Source organism: Cetorhinus maximus, chromosome 19 (genome assembly GCF_964194155.1).
Source record: "Cetorhinus maximus chromosome 19, sCetMax3.hap1.1, whole genome shotgun sequence".
NCBI lineage: Eukaryota > Metazoa > Chordata > Chondrichthyes > Lamniformes > Cetorhinidae > Cetorhinus > Cetorhinus maximus.
Genome location: NC_135897.1, coordinates 83,920,059 through 83,934,371, shown reverse-complemented (window position 1 = coordinate 83,934,371; position 14,313 = coordinate 83,920,059). Strand labels below are relative to the sequence as shown.

Here is a 14,313-nt window from a genome sequence, read left to right as displayed (position 1 = left end):
ATGGTAGAGAGAATCTGACACTGAACCACGGAGAGATACAAAGTCGAATGGCCTCATGCTTGTTCAAAATGGTAGGATTTTAAGGAATGACTTAAAGGTGAAAAGAGAGATGGTGAGATTTAGGAAGTCAATTCCAGATTGTAGGACAGAGGCAGCTGAAGGCATGGCTGCCATTGGTGGAGTGAAGGAAATCGGAGACTCGGGAATCCAGATTCCGAGGAATGCAGGTATCTCAGTGGGTTGTAGAGCCGGAAGACGTTACAGAGATAGGGAGGGACTAGATCATAGAAGGGATATAAAAACAAGAGTAAGAATTTTAAAGACTCTGGCATTGCCTGATCTCAATTTTGAAAGCTTCCATTGCCCCAGCATCCACAGCCTGTTGGGGGTTAAATCTTCCTGGATTGTCGAGCTTGTAATCACTCAGGATTCTGCTTTCTAGGGTTTAGTTCCATGGGCACCCTCTGGCACTGCAGCCAAATGATCCATGCTTGAGGCCAGATGGATGTGTGCTGGTGGGGAATTTTTTCTGGAACCGTGTGTGCATGGGGTCACTTAAATAGCAATGAGGAATGGGATGCCTGCTGACTTCAACGCTCCTTAGCCTAGAAGCGCTGAGATCAATTGCCATATTGTCTGAGGCCAGCTGACTCTGCATAGGCTGATGATCAAACCTGCAATATTGTATGGCCCAGTTCCACATTGGCAAGTGTCTTGTAGCTGCACTTGCATAGCTTTAACACAACACAACTTCTGCACTAGCCAAACAATGGTGGCAGATCATTACAAAATGTAACCCTAAGTGCCCTCCCGAAGGAGTGAATGTGCAAAGGCACTTTTCACTGCAGCCCTAGCTACACCATGGCAAATGTGCCACATTTGATCCCAAACTTCTGCTCATCTCAATTGGAGTGAGACATTTGGCTTAAAGGAAAGGGGATTTCTGCTGAGGTTTCTATTTGCCACTATGTAGTCACTCATCTAGAAAGTGTGCTTGTTTAGGTATTCGGTAAGGACAAGGTCAGGCTTATTTGGGATGCCCCCTGTGTTATTTGATATCGGAGTTTTTACAGGAATGTGAACCAGAATGCCATGGAACTACACTATCTGCAAGGAGAAGACTGGAGTTGGCAGTGTACACACGGTCTTAAGTTGCTTCTTTAGTTTCGGACAGTTAGCAATTCTTGAGAGTTTGACTACTTTGTATTTCTGTATTAGAGGCTTCAACTGAATTTGAAGGTGCACCATTTACATTTGGGCAAATGCATTTCTGGGCTTTAATCAGATTTGTAGTTTTTTTTAAAAAAACACTAAAAGTGCTCTATGTCTATGGAATGGTGATCTGATAAACTACACTGCCAGCAGGAAAATCCATCCACCCTGTTGAGCAGCTTTTCACTGGTTTTTACTTCAAACTATAATGCTGAAATAAAGCAGTTAAAACAGTAAAGCATTTGCTTTATTCCTCCCCTTTACATTTAAACAACTTTAAATAAAGTATTGTATCTGCTTTTAATGTCATCTATTTTCATTGGTATCTTCTACCCCCTCCTGTTCCTTTATTACCCACACCCCCCCGCCGCCCACCACTATCAGACTGTGTTCCCATCTCTACCCCTTTCAATTCCCATCTCATTCCTCTATGCCCCCATCCCCTGTCCCCTCCAGCTCCCATATATACCTGCCAGGAAAGAGCGTTTGCACGGTGTTGCTCTTGAGTTGGGTGTGATGTGTTTAATTCCAGTACTTTCTTGAATCTGAATCTCTGGGAGCTAAGATGACCCTCATGAATGACTCCTGGTGGATGGGCAATGTGTGGGGAATTGTAGATATGAATCTGGCTTAGAATGCTGGCATTTAAGTAGTTGGTCATTTCTAAATTTGGAAAAGAGTATGGTGAGAGAAAATTAGGTAGAAATAATAAAAACAGGCGAGAATTTTTTTTTAAAAAAAGAAACAAGCATGTGTAGGATATAAGGCTGCTCAAGCCTGCTTCCCCATTCAATACAATCATGGTTGACCTTTGGCCTCAACTCCACATTCTTGTCCAGCCTCCCTTGATCCCTTTAGTGTCAAAATTCTATTGATCTTTGTCTTGAATACACTCAACAACTGAGCACCCAAAGTCCTCTGGGTAGAGAATTCCAAAGATTCACAACCCTTTGAAAAAATGTTATCCAGTTCTAAACCATTCATCCTGAAACTCTGCTGAAATATAAATATAGCAACAAAAACAGAAAATGCAGAAAAAACTCAGCAGATCTAACAGCATCTGTGGAGAGAAAAAAACAGTTAACGTTTTGAGTCATTATGACTCTCTCAGCTCTGAAGAGTCATAATGACTCAAAACGTTAACTTTTTTTCTCTCCACAGATGCTGTTAGACCTGCTGAGTTTTCCCAGCATTTTCTGTTTTTGTTTCAGATTTCCAGCATCTGCAGTATTTTGCTTTTATATAAATATAGCAAGTTGGCATTGCTCTGCACTCTGCTTCCATATCTTAACCACATTGTTTTAGGGGATTGGAACTGCCGCATTCAGTGGGCAGGAGTTTCCAATCTGAACGATGGTCGCTGGGTAAATAACTAACTGCTTGGTGTGGAGAATAGCAGGGAAAGATTGCCTCTGAACAGGAAAGTAGGTATCAGAGAAATGGGATGATGCAAATAAGGAGCCAAGGGACATTGAGCTGGGCAAGTGGGTGATAGGGGAGTGGAGGAAACGTCTAAGCCTGCATTGGGAGGATGGTGAGTTAGTAAATAGCAGAATGAACTGGAGCAGAAGTGGGAAGAAGGTGATGGCATCAAACTGGGAAGGAGTGGTAGACTGCCAGTGTAAACAGTATGGAGTGCGGATGAAGGAACGTTACCATCATAAATTGTCATCCCATTGCCACACTGTTACCTATGGTGTCCCCCAAAGAACTGGCCCCTTCCTGTTTCATATCTACTTACTTCCCATCGACGACACAACTTGACCGAAAGCACAGCTTGGTCAAAGGTAGGCTTTAAAGAAGAAAGAGAAGTAAAGAGGCGGAAGGTGTAGGGAGGGAATTCCAGAGCTCAGGCCCTGGGCAGCTGAAGCACTGCTGCCAGTGGGGAAGTAATTATAATTGAGGATGCTCAAGAGACCAGAATTGGAGGAGTGCACATTTCCACATGTATGTTGATGTCACCCAGCTTGATCCCACCACTGCCTGTTCTATCTAAATTGTCAGGCTGCTTGACTGATAACCAGTACTGGATGAACAGAAATTTCCTCCAATTAAATAATGGGAAGACTGAAGCCATTGTCTTCAGTCCCTGCTACAAACTTATTCTCTAGCCCCTAGCTAACAACTCCATTCCTCTCCCTGGCAACTGTCTGAAGCTGAGCCAGACTGTTCACAACCTTGCGATCAGATGTGATCCTGAAATAAGCTTCTAACCACTTATATGCGCCTTCATTATGATCGTTTATTTGCACCCCTGTAATATCGCCTGACTGCACCCTGCCTCAGCTCATCTGCTGCTGAAACTTTCATCCATGTCTTTTTTTCCTCTAGATTTGGCTAATCTAAAGCACTCCTGACCGGCTCACCACAAGCTTGATGTCATCCAAAACTCGGCTGCTCATGTCCTAACTCTCACCATGTCCTGTTTACCCATCAGCCCTGTGCTCACTGACCTACGTTGACTCCTGTTTAAGGGGATCTGGACAGGCAAACGCCTGTTTAAGGTCACGCTAAAGACCGATGGTAAGGGAGCCATTTTCCACCCTCCTTCCAGTTTCGCTATCGGGGGAAACCGTGGCTACCTGGTCTACGCTGGGCAACCCAAGCATTGTCGCTCATGCGGCAAGGCTGGTCATGTGGCGGCCAACTGCAGCGCCTCCCTCTGCAAGATCTGCAAACAGGAAGGGCACCAGACAAAAGACTGCAAACAGGCCAAGTGCTGCAACCTGTGTGGCGAGGCAGGTCACTTCTACAGGACCTGCCCCAAACGCTGCCGTACTTACGCACAGGCAGCCAAAGCCGACCAGGGGGAAGCAGAAGAAATGTTTCGTGTCACTCCAACCACCAAGGCCCCCAGGGAGCTCAACGGGACAACGGAGGACACAGAGAGAGACAAGGTGGAGAAAGAGATTGAGGCAACAGAGAGCCAATCAACAGCACTACCCCCTGAACCTCCCAGTCCTCAGGACAGCGAATCAATGGAGGAGGAGGCAGCAGTGGAAAAGCAGCAGGGGGAGTGGCGGACGGTGAAGAACAAGAAAAGTAAGAAGGAGCGAAGAAGAAGCAAAGGCATTTCCCAGAGAAGCGGCAAGAGGCGTCTCCCATCCGACACGGATGACAAGGGCAGCAGCTCTTCGGATGATGAAGTGCCAGGGCGGCACCGACAGAAGAGGCGGCAAAGCTCCAGGGCGTTGGAGGACGAGACACCCGAGCTCCAGAAAATTGGAGACAACAAGGAGACCAGCGCACCCCAACTTTGCCTGCAACCTGAGGAGGCCAGTGCACCACAGCCCCTGGAATCTGGGAGCAGTGAGGCAATCATCGCACCCCAGCTCCAGGAAGCCGGGAACAGCAACACCCCAGAGGGGGTGAGTTTTGGAGAAGCTTCTCCAGCAAAGGTCATCTCAAAACCCGCTCTCTACGTGAACCTCCAGATGCCACCGGAGCAGAACACGGCCAAGGAGATCTACCTCAGCCCATCCAAAGTGAAGGAATTTGAGCTCACTACGGGTATGAAGGAGCAGACTAAAGGTCTGGGACTCTCAGAGACAGTGGGTTTGGTAGGAGAATAAATGCTTTAAAATGGGTTTAAAGATTGTATCCATAAATGTGCGTAGCATTAAATCTACTACGCGATGTGTTGCGACCTTGGACTACCTAGCCAAGGTCAAAGCTGACCTGTTGTTTCTGCAGGAGTGTGCGATACCGCACCTCAGCTCCTACAGGCAATGGTCACGATGGTGGTCCCACGGGCCATCGATCTGGTCGGGCGGAAACGACTCTCGTTCCTCCGGCCTGGGTATTCTGCTGCGGGGAGGCAACTTCACCGTCTCCGAGGTCAAGGAGGTGGTGGGCGGGCGACTCCTCGTAGCAGACGTAATGTACAAGAACGCTCCACTCCGGTTAATTAACGTGTATGGCCCGGCACAAGGGGCTGAGCGGCTGGAGGTTTTTCAGCAGCTCCCACTGCTGCTGGCGACCTCCAGGCCGGTCATTCTGGGCGGTGACTTCAACTGCATCATCGATGCGGCTGGACGATCCGGCAGGGCCGGCAGCAGATTGGACGCTACGTCCAGATCCCTGATGGAAACAGTTAAGGATGCCAAGCTGCACGACGTCTTCAGCAACCCTGCAGACGGAGCGCAGCGTAGATACACCTGGTCGCGGCCAGACGGGTCCATTCGTTCCAGGATAGACTTCCTGTTTGTGTCCCGTGCATTCACAGTCAGATCCACCGAGGTCAAGCCGGTGTTCTTCTCTGACCACTGCCTCCTTCTGGCGGACTGCCACTTGGAGAAGGACCTGAGGGTGGGCAGGGGGGCATGGAAGCTAAATGTGCAACTGCTGACCCCAGAGAACATTGAGGAGCTCAAGAGGGATTACAAAGGTTGGAGAACCGTGAAACCCCTCTTTGAGTCCCTGACACACTGGTGGGAAGCGATCAAGGGAAGCATCAAGAGGTTTTTCATCCTCAAAGGCACCCAGAAAGCTAGAAAGGAACAGAGGGAAATGTCCCGACTCCAGAAAAAGATGCAGAATCTGCTCCGGCTGCAGTCGATGGGGGTCGATGTCAAGGAGGAGCTCCAAGAGGTGAAGGGCCAGCAAGCCTCGCACTTTGCCTCGGAGGCCTCCAAGATCATCTTCCGTTCCAGAGTCCGCTCCGTGGAGCAGGATGAGACGTGCTCACGTTTCTTCTTCCAAAAGGTACACAGAGAGCGCTCTGTGATCAGCAGCCTGAAGGAAGAAGACGGCTCAGTAAAGTCATCACGGTCCGACATTCTGAGGATCAGCAAATCCTTTTATGCCGGATTGTATGACGTGAAGCCCACGGACAGCACGGCCTCCCAGTCCTTCCTGTCCTCTATCACGGAGGTCTTAGACGACAGTACGCAGGAGAGCCTGGACAAACCGCTAACTCCTGATGAACTGACTAAGGCCCTTGAGTCCTTCGAGAAGAGTAAAACTCCCGGAAGCGACGGCTTGCCGGCGGAGTTGTATTCGGCTCTGTGGGACTTGATCGGCCCAGACCTGCTAGGAGTGTACGAGAGTATGCTCCTGGCCGGTAGTATGTCAGAATCCATGAGGAAAGGCATCATCACCCTCATCTACAAGCACAAGGGGGAAAGGGAGGAAATTAGAAATTGGCGACCCATTTCACTGTTGAATGTGGACTATAAGATTCTGTCCAAGGTCATCGCCAATCGGGTCAAATCCGCTCTGGAATTGGTGATTCACCCTGACCAGACCTGCTCTGTGCCAGGCAGGAAGATCTCTGACAGCCTGGCGCTGCTCAGGGATACGATTGCCTATGTACAGGACAGGGGTGTGGATACCTGCCTCATCAGCCTGGATCAGGAGAAGGCCTTTGACAGAATATCGCACACCTACATGGGGGATGTGCTCTCCAAAATGGGGTTTGGGGAGGGAATTCGAAATTGGATCCAACTGCTCTACACTAACATCAGTAGCGCAGTCTCAATCAATGGGTGGGAAACAGATAGCTTTCCGATTAAATCTGGAGTCAGGCAGGGCTGTCCTCTCTCGCCTGTCCTTTTCGTGTGTTGCATAGAACCCTTTGCCGAGTCCATCAGGAAGGATCCGGGCATAAGAGGAGTGACGATCCCAGGCAGTGGAGGCACTCAGGTAAAAGCCTCCCTGTACATGGACGACGTCGCCGTCTTCTGCTCGGATCCGCTGTCGGTGCGCAGACTGATGCACATCTGCGACCAGTTCGAACTGGCCTCGGGAGCCAAGGTAAATCGTGGGAAGAGCGAGGCCATGTTCTTTGGGAACTGGGCTGACCGATCCTTTGTCCCCTTCACTGTCAGGGCTGACGGCCTGAAGGTGCTGGGGATATGGTTCGGAGGGACCGGGGCATGCGTTAGAAACTGGAAGGAGCGAGTGGCTATGGTGAAAAGGAAACTGGGCATGTGGGAGCGACGCTCCCTCTCCATTGCGGGAAAGAACCTGGTCATCAGGTGTGAGGTACTCTCGCTGTTGCTGTACGTGGCGCAGGTCTGGCCCATTCCAGACTCCTGCGCGATGGCGATCACTCGAGCCATCTTCCGCTTTATCTGGAGGTCGAAAATGGATCGTGTCCGCAGGGACGCGATGTACAAGCCTCTAGATAAAGGGGGAAAAAACGTGCCCAACATCGCCCTCATACTGATGGCCACCTTTGTGTGTGGCTGCATCAAGCGGTGCGTAGACCCTCAGTACGCAAACACCAAGTGTCACTATGTGCTGAGGTTCTACCTGTCCCCGGTGTTGCGAAGGATGGGTCTGGCCACGCTGCCGCGGAACGCTCCAAGTAGTTGGACCGTGCCGTACCACCTGTCCCTGGTGGAAAAATTTATGCAGAAAAACACCTTTGACCACAAGTCCATCAGGCAGTGGTCAGCACGTAACGTCCTAGAGGCCCTGAGGGAAAAGGAGAGGGTGGACCCTGTGGGATGGTTCCCCGAGCAGACTGTCAAAGTCATTTGGCAGAATGCCTCATCGCCAGAACTTTCCAACAAGCACCAAGACGTAGCTTGGCTGGTGGTGAGAAAGGCCCTCCCCGTCAGATCCTTCCTACACGCCAGGAGGCTCACCCCCTCTGCACGTTGCCCTCGAAGTGGCTGTGGTGGGGAAGAGACCGTTGTTCACCTCCTTGTGGATTGTGCCTTTGCAAAGAAAGTCTGGAGAGAGATGCAGTGGTTGCTGTCGAGGTTCATCCCGAGCAGTTCTGTGACACAGGACTCTGTGCTCTACGGGCTGTTCCCAGGGACACACACCGAGACAAACATTGACTGCAGCTGGAAGATCATCAACTCGGTGAAAGACGCGCTTTGGTCTGCCCGAAACTTGTTGGTCTTCCAGCACAAAGAGTTGTCCCCGACCGATTGTTGCGGACTGGCACAATCCAAAGTCCAGGACTACGTGCTGAGGGACGCACTAAAGCTTGGGGCAGCTGCCGCAAAGGCGCAATGGGGAAGGGTCGCTGTCTAAGACCTTTCTACCACAGCGCACCGAGAGACTGGGAACTGTTTAGAGCCCCTCGGGCTGTACAGATCAAAATGAAAGGCTGTAAATGATTGTAATATTGTTTGTACTGATGCACCTGGTGATACATTTTGTAAAAGTTTAACCTGGATTGTACCCTTGTAATGTTGTTTTTGAAATGGTTTGGAATGTGATTGAAGATATTTTATGAATAAAGTATATTTTTACAAAAAAAAAGACTCCTGTTTAAGTCATGCTATTGCTATGTCCCTCCATGGCCTTGCCACTCCCTTTGCCTGTAATCTCTTCCAGCCCCTCAACCCTCTGAGATACCTGCCCTCCTCTAATTGAGCATCCTTACTCCCCTATTGGTGGCTGTGCTTTAGTTGTCTTGGCCCTAAGCTCTGGAATTCCATCCTTACACCTCCCCACCTCTTCTCTTGCTTCCTTAAAACCTACCTCTTTGACCAAGCTTTTTGTCGTCTGCCCTAATATCTCCTGATGTGGCTCGGTGTCATACTTTGTTTTATTATATCCCTGTGAAGCACCCTGGGACATTTTATGTTAAAGGCCTCACGATACTGTAATGGGATGTGAAAGTATTGACATTGGGAAGCGGGTGAGTGAACTGATGCTATTGCAAACTAGACAGGGAGGCAGAGAAGTAGAAGAGTCCCAGAAGGAACTGCTTGCTAATGTTAACTGGAGATGGTGAATACCTCCATGTCAATGTGACAACCATATAATCAAGTTTAGGCTAATTTAACAATGAGATGAAGCAATAGGATTAGCAATATTTACCTACAATTTCTCTGCAAGAGATGAGAGAAAAGCTTTTACTACAATCCTCTGCCTGTACAAGTGATGGATAGAAACATTCTCTGCTGCATTCTCAGTTTAACGAACTACAGTCCAGATCAGGATTGATTTTTTGAGTTGTTGACCTTTTGGGGCTGTTTTGAAGCATTTCACAGAACCACACAGTGCAGAAGAGGCCCTTCGGCCCATTGAGTCTGCACCGACACGCGAGAGACACATTTGATTAATTTTAAGTTGGCATAAAGAGTTACTCACTGGGGTAATGTAGGAAATATGGCAGCCTCTTTACACAATGCACACGGCAAGATCCATTTTAGTGATGTTGGTTGAGGAATAAATATTGCCCAAGACCCCGGAGAACTCTCCTGCTCCCCTTTCAAAGAGAACAGCAGGATCTTTTACACCTACCTGAGAGGGCAGATGGAGGCCTTGAATTTAACATCACATCCAGAGGATGGTACCTCCAGCAGTGCAGCACTCCCTCAGTATTGCTGGAGTGTCAGCTTCAATCTTGTGCTCAAGTCTTGGAATGGGACCTGAGCCCTCAGCCTTCTGACTGAGAGAGTCTAGGTACCACTAGGGCACTAGCAACCTAGTCAGCGTGAATCAGCAATTTTAAAAGGGAGATGTAACATAAAAATGGTGACAGTAAAATATCCAAAAGTTTTGCACGTTATTGGGAAAAGATGAGCATTGGCTGGAAGTGAGTGAGGCACTTAGGTGCTTGAAAGTAGGCTCCTGGGCCTGGCCAAGGTGGTCAGCAATGGGTCCAGGCTTGGCACAACCCATGGGGTTAATCGCTCTGCCTGCCTGCCTCTGTGCAAAGGGTGAAAAGGGGTGAGGAGGCTCATGAAACCAACATGACCTGTTGGGCTGAGTGGACTGTTTCTATGCTGTAGACTCGGTGCTATAACATCCTTCCCGTTATGTGGTGACCAGCACTGCCTGCAGTACCCTAGCTGAGGCCTGACCAGGGCTTTATAAAGTTCCAGCATAAACTCCCTGCTCTCATATGCTGGGCCTCGTCCAATAAAAGAAAGCGTTCCCTATGTTTTCTTATCTGCCTGTCCTGTCCTCTTTTTTTTTTATTTGTTTGATTTTGTAACTCCAAGTGCCTCCAGGGGGCTGGAACACCAGTAGTTACCAGTTGGGCCGAATGGCCAGGTCTTTGTATCATGGAGAGGCAGAGAGCGCGCGCGCAGCCTGGCCCTGGCCCCGCCCCACGTGACTGGATCGGCAACATTCGGAGATTGTAACAATTTGACAACCAATGGGCGAACGCTCGGTCACTGTGGCAACGCGCCACAACAATGAGGTGGGGTGGAAGCCGGCGGCGGGACTCGAATTCAGCGTTTGCAAATAAGGAAGAAAAGCCCACAAACTGGACTAGTCTGCAAAGGAAAGGAAACTCGGTCCAAACTATTTATTTGCTTATTTATTTTATGAATTATTATTAATAGAAGTTTACACGTGCAGCCTGTGAAGATGGCTCTGCCCTAGTCACCCACTGTAGGAGCCCTCCCTGGACCCATTCCAGACAAACACGGCACCATGAGCGAGGAAAATGTGAGCGAGCCGGAGAGTCAAGCCACCGAGGACCAGGAGAGTCCTGCCCAGGTGGACCTGGAAAGCTCAGGTGAATTCAGGAAACGTTAAGCCCTCTTTCCAAAATGGTAATAGGCGTCCCCTGCCCAGCCAGAGAAGAACAGCGGGAGGCCACTCAGCCCCTCTGAACCTGTTCCGGCATTCAGGGAGATTATGGCAGATCTGATATAAAAGGAAATAAAATATAATGGCATTGAATTTACATCACAAAAAACGGGCCATTGCAGCTCAGTGCTGGTGTCTATCCTCCAAACAGTCTCTTCTCACTCTACTTCCTCTATCTAAGATGAGAAGACAATAGGCCTGATCAATTGATAGCACTCTCGCCTCTGAGGGTTGTTCCAGAACAGCACTTGAGGATTTAATTCCAAGGGTCCATTCACCTTACAAACTCAAAGCAGTTTTGATTCACACCGCTGCTGTTGTTAGGGTGCAAATTTAGCCTGAGTCCGGAGTCGGGGTTCAGCTTGATGCTGAAGTAGGGTTGCCACCCTCCAGGATTGTCCTGGAGTCTTCGGGACTTGAAGATTAATCTCCTGGAATAAAAAAAGGTGCTGGAAAAACTTGACAGGTTTGGCAGCATCTGTGGAACGAGAAACAGAGTTAACATTTCAAATCCAATGCGACTCTTCTTCAGAACTGAAGAGAGGTAGAAATGTGATGGGTTTTACACTGTTGAAAAAGGAGGGAGGGGCAGGTGGAGCAAAAGAGAAGGCCAAGGATAGGTTAGAGCGTGGGGGAGATTAAATGACAAGATGTTATGGAACACAGGGCAAAGGGGATGGTAATGATAATATCAAAGACACAAAGCATTGAACCAGAGTAGGTATTAATAGCAGAATAAAGGTCAGGGCTGGTTGAAAGCAAATATCAGAAGGTGTTAATAGCAGAATAAAGGTCAGCACTGTTTGAAAGCAAAAACATGAGAACAAGATACAGACTGGCACTTGGGGAATAAAAGTTCAGAATGGAGGACAGAGTTCATGGTCTGAGGTTATTGAACTCAATGTTAAGTCCAGAAGGCTGCAAAGTGCCTAATCGGAAGATGAGGTGCTGTCCCTCCAGCTTGCAATGGGCTTCACTGGAACATTGTAGCAGGCTAAGAACAGAAATGTGAGCGTGAGAGCAAGATGATGAATGGAAATGGCAAGTGACCAGGCGATCGGGGTCATGCCTGCAGACTGAATGGTCACCCAGTCTGGGTTCAGTCTCCACAATGTAGAGGAGACTGCATTTTGAGCACCAAATACATTTGCAGACATAGGGTGGAATTTTCCATGCCTGCTGGCGTTGGGCGTGTTTGGTGGCGTGAGCAGACAATATGGCACGATTGGTTTCACGATGGCGTGAAACCAGTTCACGATTATTTGCTCAGCCCGCTGATGACAGGCCGCGTTTCCTGCCATCGGACGTTGGGAACCTCATTGTAATAAATCAGCATATCATTATTAGGCCCGCCTGCAGGAATCATCCCCCCCAGCTGGATCGCCGGCCACGTTGGTGGGAAAGCATGCCTACGTGTTTCACAATTGCCCATAAAAGGCATGCAGTTTGCGCCTACACTTTGAGGGGAACTCGGAGGTGAGTACACAGTAACGTTATGCAGAACTCGCCAGGGTCACCTGTCGGACTTCAAGCTTGAGGGTCATGGGGGGGGTGGGTGGGCGGGCTAAGGGCAGCCCAGCCGCTGAAGTGATCTGTTGGGGGAGGGGGGGGAGCAAGGGCAGCCCAGCCGTTGAATATAGCGCACAAGCATGCGGAGTGGGGGGTAGGGTGGACGAGGGAAGCGGCCACGCATTAGGGAAACCTGTATAAAGCGACCATTCCTCTGCATCTGAGACAGTTCAGGGGCAACCATATTGATACGATTGGAGTCGGGCTTCTAGCTTATCTGCCCACTCAAGAAATGCAGAGGCATCAAAGTGCCACCAAGTGTTCCAAAGCTTTTCACACCTCCCACCCCCCCACTCCCTACTCCCCTCTGCACAGACTGCAAAGTCATGAGCATTTTAGTGGACTGTAGAACAGTTGGATGACTGCACACGTTGTACAATCTCCTTGCCAAAGCTGGCCGTGAAGCAGTCACTGGTGGAGGTGCTCACAGCTCTTTGCAATGTCAGCATCCTGGTTTGGACGAGTCTCCCCCATGGTTTAAGCTAACAATGCAGCCATGCAGTGTGGGTTAGAGGAATGCCTGCACCTGAGCTGAGAGCACAGCATGCAGTCCAATGGGCAAAGCTGCTGCCAATCGGTTGGGTGGAGTGGGATGAAGGTGGGTGGGGTTTTGGGCAGCCATACAGCGCACTAATCTCTGGCCATCCAAGTGGTGTCCAGCACTCTCTGGGATGCGTTAAGGGGCCTTCAGACTTAACCAGGACAGGTCCTTAGTGCACCCATACTAACCACATGTCTCTGTCTTTCATCCTGCAGGAGGAGTACATCAGGATCATGGAGCCTGGTGAACTAGCTGTATGCCTGATGGCCTACAGAGAGTGAAGACAATGGAGGAGAGAGCGACTGAGGCTCCTCGCTGCGCAGAGGCAGGAGCAGCAACCTCAGGAAGAAGGAGCAGCTGGGGCTCCCACACATGCCGCCGAAGAGCCACAGCGAGCCATCGCTGGTCGGTGCCTAGTTAGATCCAGGGTCTATAGACGCCGCCTTTCATTTCTGCAGATGACCGAGAACCAGTGTTGCTGAAGATTGCGCATGTCCAGGGAACTGATCGGTCACATCTGCCAGCTACTGCAGGATTTGGCGCCATGGGGACATGGAGGGCATCCACTGCCAGTGGCTGTGAAAGTGACCATGGCGCTCAATTTCTATGCCAGTGGCTCCTTTCAGGGCTCCACAGGTGACCTCTGTGGGATCTCAAAAGCCTCCACCCAGAAATGCATCTATGAGGTCATAGATGCTACCTTTGCAAGGGCACACAACTTTGTGCATTTCGCCCAGGACCAGGACAGCCAGGACGCAAGAGCAATTGGATTCACCCAGATCTCGGGTTTCCCACAGGTTCAGGGTGCGATCGACTGCACTCACATGGCGCTCAGATCTCCATCGCAACATACGGTGAACTACATTAACCAAAAGGGTCTCCATTGCTGAATGTGCAGCTGGTGTGCGGCCACCAGAAACACATCCTACGGGTGCGCGCACGATTTCCAGGGAGTGTGCACAACTCCTACATCCTGAGTCGCTCACAGATTGTTGCAGTCTTTCAGGGCCCGCAGAAGTTGCAGGGAAGGCTCCTTGGAGACAAGGGATACCCACAGAGGCCGTGGCTGATGACACCCGTGCGGCAGCCTCAGACTGCAGCAGAGCGACGCTATAATGAGGCTCATGCTGCAGCTCGCAACTTGGTGAAGCAGACCATCGGGATGCTGAAGATGAGGTTCCAGTGCCTGGACCAGCCTGGTGGAGCCCTGCAATATAGTCTGCAGAGAGTGTCACACAGCATTGTTGTCTGCTGCTCCCTTTACAACCTGGCGCTGCAACGGGGAGACGAGCTGGCTGAGGAGGAGGTGGGGAGGCTGGAGGTCTCCTCCAATGAGGAGGGCGCTGGCGATGATGAGGGTGAGGAGGTCCTCGGAGGCGACGATGACGGTGGTGAGGCCCACACACTGGCTAGACGAGGCAGGTGCCCTCGGAAGGCTACTAGATTTGTGGAGGATGATGACGACATGCAGTGAGGTG

General features: G+C 50.0%; 1 protein-coding gene across 1 annotated transcript in view; it reads left to right on the top strand.

The window, feature by feature from the left end:
- Window positions 1-10,566: 10,566 nt before the first annotated feature.
- Window positions 10,567-14,313, top strand: part of LOC144694096 (glutamate-rich protein 6) — a 65,727-nt gene continuing 61,980 nt past the window's right edge. Inside the window, exon 1 of the mRNA XM_078564454.1 lies at window positions 10,567-10,651. Coding sequence (XP_078420580.1) covers window positions 10,567-10,651 — 85 coding nt within the window. The remainder of the gene's footprint in view (window positions 10,652-14,313) is intronic.